We start from the raw sequence: 7,185 nt of genomic DNA, 5'->3' as shown, positions 1-7,185 counted from the left end.
GTGTGTGTGTGTGTGTGTGTGTGTGTGTGTGTGTGTGTGTGTGTGTGTGTGTTCTTGTTCCTTGTTCCTGCTACTGAATGGGGACAGTGTCTCAGGAAAATGCAGCCTTGTGGGGACCAAATGCTCCTTGTGGGGACCAAAGCCCAGTCCCCATAACTTCAGAAGCTTATTTTAGGTGTGTGTGTGTGTGTGTGTGTGTGTGTGTGTGTGTGTGTGTGTCCTGGTCTACCCGCAGCTAGACGAGACATACTCTGTGGTGCTCAGTAGCTACAGCACTCCTCCCAGTCGACTTGGCAACTACAGGGAAGTGAACATCACTGTGCGGAAAAATGACGACCCCTATGGAGTCATTGAATTTGTCCAATCAGGGCTAACAGTGACCATCAATGAAAGTAAAGGGGACTTGAGCTTTCAGGGTAAATGAAAAAAAATAAAGATACTGTCAACTCTTACGACACCTAAAATAGACCTAACATCAGTGAAGCTATATTTTCTGAACTCAAACTGTTCTCTTTTTCCTGCAGCGGTGTACCCCGTAGTGAGGAACAGGGGTCGCTTCGAAGAAGTGACAATTTCCTGGTTCATAGAGCCGGGCTTGTCTGGAGATGTTACCCCACTCCATGGAAACATTACCTTCAAGGCAGGAGAGTACTTGAAAAACCTCACTGTTTTCTCTGTACCTGATGAGGTAAGACGTTAAACTGAACTTGTAAACACATTCAAATACATACAGTAATTATGATTCTTACTTACACTTACTTTTTGAAACATTTTTTGTTGTTTGTTTAAGATTCCAGAAGACATGGAAAATTTCACCATTGTCCTGTCAAATGCAACCGGTGGAGCGAGACTGGGAAACATACTAAGTGCCAGTTTATGGATTAATAAGAATGATGATCCCATTTACTTTTCTGGTAATAAATTAGTCAAAGATCAGCTGATTAGCTGTAGTAAGTTATACAATGACTCACCCGTCTCTCCTCTGTGGCCTCTCTCTCCCATATCCCTCCTTCTATGCTCACCTCAGAGCCTGTCGTTGTGCGTGTTCGTGAAGGAGGTGTTGCCAACTTCACTGTCCTAAGGGCAGGCCGGGCTAACTTTGTGGCTTCAGTGATGTATCGAGTGGCGTACGGCAACGCGTCACCGGATGACCTCGCTGTTCTGAATAATGACACGTTGCTGATGTATGATGTAGGCGAATGGATGAAGAATATCTCTGTGGCTGTAAAAGATGACGACGTACCCGAGACTGATGAACTATTTTACATTGTTCTCTATAATGCCACTGGTGAGTGTGTGATTTCATTTGGATTAGGTGAAAGAGATGAGAGCAGGCATGTTCTCAGAGTCAAAGACATGAGCAAATTAAAATGTTTTATCAACTCTTTCCGTAAAACTGGAATAACAATCCATAATTATAAAGCAGTTTAGGATTGTGGTAATGTTTGCCTATTGGATTTGAGTGGGTTCCCGTCAGAGTTCTAGATATATACAGTCTATGGTTTGTCAGCCCAAACCAGAATTTAATTATGAGGCTTTTTAAGATTCAAAGTGTGATCACTTTGTTGACCTCTGTCTCTTTAATGACTAACAAGTAATGATTTAGTCTGTTTCTGGTTTATGACCGGATATTGTCTTTACCAAGACTGACTTAAAAGTCAATAACCCTGATGTTTAAAATCAACCACCTCATATTGTGGGTTGACATTCCTCTCATTGCCCCACTTAAGAGGGAATAAACATGTGAAGATGATGACGCAAGCCAAAAGTTTGTCATGTTGATGTACTGAATGAAGTTTTGAGAGTGTTTTAAGCGACTAAACAGCCAAATACATCCCCCACAAAGTGTTTATTATTAAATACCGTGCTTCACATCTACTTAAGAAAGTCTTTACTGTTCAAACCCTTTCTCTCCTTGGTTTTGTTGCCACAGTTATGGTATGCTATGCTAATGAGACAACCCCCCTCTAGTGCATGAAATTGCAAAAAACAATGCCAGTATTGTCCATGCAGTTCTTGTTAGTTTTATCTGTCAGTCTGTAGGATTTGTACTATGGTAACTTTAGGTTCAGATCTAAGCTGATAATTGATGTTTGCTCACAGGCGATGCCGTTGTGTACGGGGCAAACACGGCTACAGTTGTGATTGAGGCCAACGATGACGCCAATGGAATTTTCTCTTTGGAAAGTGTGGAAAAACCTGTCGCAGAGGGCAAGACCAATAGCTTTTAGTAAGGTTTAAGCTTCTTTTTACAAAATGTGTTCACATAAAAAAAATCATATTCTTTTTATTTACAAACTGACAAATTGTTAAACTCTAAAGTTTATTTTTTTGAGTTTTTCCTTGTAATCGAATGCTTTTATTTTGTTGGGTTGCAGTGTCTTGCGAGCGAGAGGACATTTTGGTAACGTAACAGTCTTCTGGCAGCTGTTTGCCAATGACTCAGTTACTCCTCTTAAAGAAAATCAGGAGTTTACAAACACATCAGGCTCCATCACCTTTATTACAGGGGAAAAATCCAAGCCCATCATACTGGAAGCCATTTCTGATAAACTTCCAGAGTTTAATGAGTTTTATGTTCTCAGGCTGGTAAACATTTCAGGTGAGAACATGTAAATATTTTCTAATCCTTTTAATTTAATTCTTGTCTTGAAAATTTTAACGTCTGTTTATAATTCCTTTAAGGCGGTTACCCTGGGGATGGTGGACAATTGGCAAATATGTCTTTGAATGCTTCAGTTCTCATCCCTTTCAATGATGACCCCTTTGGTGTTTTTGCCATTGCTGCCACCAACCTAGACCAAGAAGTAGCTGAAGATGTCCTCTCCAAAGATGACATGACGGATGTCACGTCCTTCACCATTGTCAGACAACAGGGCGCGTTTGGTGACGTGCGAGTATCCTGGGAGATTGTATCTGAACAGTTCCCACAGGGTCTTCCTCTCATGGACGATCTGCTGCTACTAGCTTCGTTTCCAGATACAGTTGAGCTCAGGCCTTATGCCAGGAGACCCCACTCAGCCACAGATGCTCGTTTTTTCTCTGGGCTTCCAGGAGCATATGGAACCATCTCTGCCGAAGATTCCCCTGCTGCTATAGGAAACTTCACCTTCTCAGCTTGGCTGGTGCCCACACTGAACACCGATGGCTTCATAATGTCCAAAGGAACCAGAAATGGTAGCTTGTATTATGGAGTGAAGGTCCACACCAATGGGTCACATGTTACAGTGATGCTCTACTACACAGCCACAGGCTCAAATAATACCCAGATAGCCAGGGCCACCTCTGAGAAGCTTGTGGAAGATAATACCTGGCTACATGTCATCATAACATGTGACGATGGGATCGTTGAGTTTCTCTTGGATGGGGCTCCTATACCTGGAGGGCTGAAAAGCATCAAAGGAGAAGGCATCAGTGATGGTGAGCTGCTTCATGAAACATTTAGTAGTTGTACCTAATTTATCTCGCTTGTTTTTTTTTAAAAAATGCTTAAAATGTATGCAACTGTTTTATGATGCCATAAAAACTTAGCACAAACAGTAGCAAAATTTTGTGGTTGGTAGATTACGCCTTTGTTGTAACAATGCTTCTTGGCAATAACTCTTGCCAGCACCTGGGGGAAACGTTTATCTCAAGCTAAAATTATTCCAGACAGTGTCAGAATTTTAGCTGATCTGGTTTCACCAAACCTCTTTTGTTTTTTTGGTATTAAGACCCTATAAAGTTTATTTAAAAAGGTATGGACAGCAGTAGAAAGCTAAATGTGTAGAATATGTACAGTATCATCACACTTTGTTAAAAAATGTCAGCAAGCATAATGAATATTCTGTTTGCACTGGTCTGATGAGATGTCTGCCTTATGTCTTGTCGAACTGTCTCTTTTCCTTGTAAAATTTACTTTGGAACTTTAGGAATATTTTTCCGGTATTTAAAAAATGTCTCATGAATTCAAGCATAATGATTTGAAAAATATTGCTCCATACTTGAGCTACAGCAGATGACTGAGAATAGTGTTAGGCTTGGATGTATCTATCATATCCCACTTATATTTTGTTTATGAAATTTGAGCAGTTTCTCCACAATGTTTGTTCATTTTTTGATTTAGGGACAGTAGTTGGACTTCGCTATTTCAAATGCTTGTATCAAAAACAGGCCTCTGCTTTTATTAAAGGGAACAAAAATGTGTTAATTTGACCAAGTAATTTGCATTTAAAGCTGTGTGAAAACTTCTTTCTAACAGCCTCGTCCCCGGCTTCATTTGCACCAAGTGTAAATGTTTTGCGAAGGCTGTTTTGGTAGCTTCTTAGCTGTTTCTCATCTTAACCGCAACTGTAGAAGCCTTAAGTTCTTACATTTACAGTAAATGTTCGCAGACCTTCACCCCATGCACCTTTCAGTTGCTCCCTCATTGTTCTGCACGGCTGGGGCTTTGAGTGGCTGTCAAGCCTCTATATTGTTGCCCATTAACACTGCTGAAAGGAATTGACATCTTCTTCTAATTATTGCAGACAAAAGCTGGTATTTCACACACAAAAAAAAAGTTATATGAAAAAAAAATCTGATGCCTCTTTTTCTACCTCTGGCCACAGAAAATATAGTAATATTCAATCAGGTCATGTTATTTTATTTTATTTTTTGTACAAGAAGATACTCACTTTCTGTTGGCTCTGTACTCGCTAATTGATGCAATGTGACTGAAGTTGGCCCTTATTGTTCAAGTACAGGCAGTAATTGGCTTTAGAGGTGTAAGTGTATAAATGATTAATAAGAAAGGGCTGGACCAAGGCGTCTGATGACCTTAATCAAGGTTCTCTTTATAAATACAACCAAATTACTTCCACAGTTTGTTTTTATCTTTTTTTTTCCTGGTATAAATAAAGATGTTTGATAATGGTCAAAGTTGAGCATAATAAATAAATCAAAAAATTCTGATATGTATTTCATTTAATTTATGATTTGGTTGTTCAAGCTTAAGTTGTGTTTGTAGTTTTTTTAATAAGAGCCAGACATACTAATATCTTTTCTTCTTTATGCACCCTTTTTTACTCTGTGTTTGATATACATTGTTTTAAATGGAATTTTTTATTTAGGTTTTTTCAATAAATTAAATAAATAATTTTAGATGTAAATTAAATTCAGTAAAATGAAAAATAAGGATTTGTTAATATTAAATATTATATTTTTGGTGCTTCTGCTGCAGGACATGCTTCGGTGTTTATCGGGTCAGACGTTGAGGGTAAACAACGCTACACCGGCCTCCTCCAGGATGTCCGCTTGTACCACACCAAGCTCAACCATAGCCAGATTTATGAACTCCATGCTCAGCCCCCTAAAACGGACCTGCGGAACATCTCGGGCTACCTGCGGTACTGGCAGGATGAGAGGCAGAAGTCGTTTGTGGTGGAGGTCCGTGATGATGACTTGGAGGAGGGAGAGGAGGTGTTCTACCTGCAGCTGGTGGCCGTGCAGGGCGGTGCTCGCCTTCCCTTTCCCCGACCCACTGCTGTTCTGCGCATCATGAAGAGTGACAACGCCAACGGGCTTTTCGGGTTCACTGGTGCCTGCATACCTGATGTAAGTGCAGGCGATTAGCTTTGCTCATAATCAGTTTTCAAACCATTTCTTTTGATTTTCATGTCATTTTCTACATGTTGTGTTCCCATGTAGCCTGAAGAAGTCTAAATATTTCTACCAAGAATAATTAACTGATAGCATACTTTTGTCATTTTAGAATATTTTAACGAGATTGATGAGAAAACACTTATTTATTTATTTATTTATTTATTTATTTATTTATTTATTTATTTATTTATTTATTTATGCAGGGAAGGCATTGTACAGTTATTTTCAAGTTTTTAGCTTTATATGTTTTAATTCTGGATTGAATCTCTTCTCTAGGATTGTTTTTCTGAAGGGGCTCACTGTAATGTAAAATTTTGGACCAGAAAGAAGACTAATTTTGTTTTTTATGTTTTTTCCACTGTCCTGACTAATCTCCCAGCCTTGATGAACAAAAAAAAAACCTCCCCCTTAGCATGATACTGCTATCACTGTGTTTGACAGCAGGGTCATAATAATAACATGAAGCTACGTTTTTGACTTCTTTAAAGTTTGTGTTGAAACTTTAGTTTAGTCTTAAGTTTATTTCAGATATTAAGATGGCTTAGATGTTTTTATGTGAAGAATTCCAAAAAAACATAATGATTTATATTGCTAAAGTTGCAGTAGTGTCATCTATTTCACTCATTTCTGTCTGCACAGTAAATATATGCATCGATAGAAACACATGTAATGTAAGCCCAGTGGTTTGTCAGTGCTCGTGCTGCTGCATATTTCATCAGTCTGCATGCTTGACTGCAGGGTGAGCATGCGGCCCCTTTTTGCTTGTACTGAATGAGTTCTCCTGTTAGCGCGTCTCAGGTAAAGCGACAGCTGGTGATGCAGCAGAAGTCTGTCAGTCAGGGCATTCCTATGGAAGTGGATCTGGAGTTCCATCAGTGGTAACAGGAGATGTTGCTCCTTGTTTCTGCCAGCACAGCAGATGGCATATACCTTGAGACGGCATTCCATCAGAACCAGAACGTTTCATTTGTTTGACTCTGCATCGATAAAGACAGAGTCATACGTGCAATTTGTTGTTCCTTTTTTTTCCATCAAAGGTTGGATCAGGTCATTCTAATAAACAGCGCTAACTTGTTTTTATTCCTCTGCGTGCAGACTGCAGAAGAAGGCTCCACCATCTCTTGTGTGATTGAGCGCACACGAGGTGCTCTGGATTATGTGTACGTTAACTATACCGTCACCCAGCTGGGCAGCTTGGGAAATGACAGCACAGCTCATCTGGATTTTGTTAACGCAACTGGAGCCGTGCTTTTCAAGCCTGGACTGCGCTTTGAGGTGAACATAAGTCTTAGTTGAGGCTAGGAAAGTTCTTCCTGCTGGAGTGTTTGTGGTTTATTCAAACCAGTTTTTAAAGAAGTATTTTTTGTACACAGTACATAGTAACTTTAATTAGAAGCAATTCCTGATGTCAACTTTAACAGCAGACTTATGGTCATTCAGCTGTTCTATTTCTTAATAAACAGCCCCTCCTAGAGGTGGCCAGCATGGAAAGTTACATTTCAAGAAACAGGTGTTAGGACGTTCTTATACTTAAAACCTGAATCAGTCAGGATAATATATATA

General features: G+C 39.6%; 1 protein-coding gene across 1 annotated transcript in view; it reads left to right on the top strand.

Annotated features, from left to right (window-relative positions):
* The window catches only part of adgrv1 (adhesion G protein-coupled receptor V1), a gene marked incomplete in the record, with an annotated part of 123,624 nt that overhangs the window by 24,485 nt on the left and 91,954 nt on the right, over nt 1-7,185 (top strand). Inside the window, 9 exon segments of the mRNA XM_014012531.1 lie at nt 236-416; nt 525-688; nt 791-914; nt 1,028-1,288; nt 2,104-2,230; nt 2,379-2,602; nt 2,686-3,420; nt 5,201-5,574; nt 6,718-6,897. Of these exon segments, the coding sequence (XP_013867985.1) occupies nt 236-416; nt 525-688; nt 791-914; nt 1,028-1,288; nt 2,104-2,230; nt 2,379-2,602; nt 2,686-3,420; nt 5,201-5,574; nt 6,718-6,897 (2,370 nt within the window).

This window comes from Austrofundulus limnaeus, unplaced genomic scaffold, assembly GCF_001266775.1.
Source record: "Austrofundulus limnaeus strain Quisiro unplaced genomic scaffold, Austrofundulus_limnaeus-1.0 Scaffold92, whole genome shotgun sequence".
NCBI lineage: Eukaryota > Metazoa > Chordata > Actinopteri > Cyprinodontiformes > Rivulidae > Austrofundulus > Austrofundulus limnaeus.
This window is presented reverse-complemented; position numbering and strand designations above follow the sequence as displayed.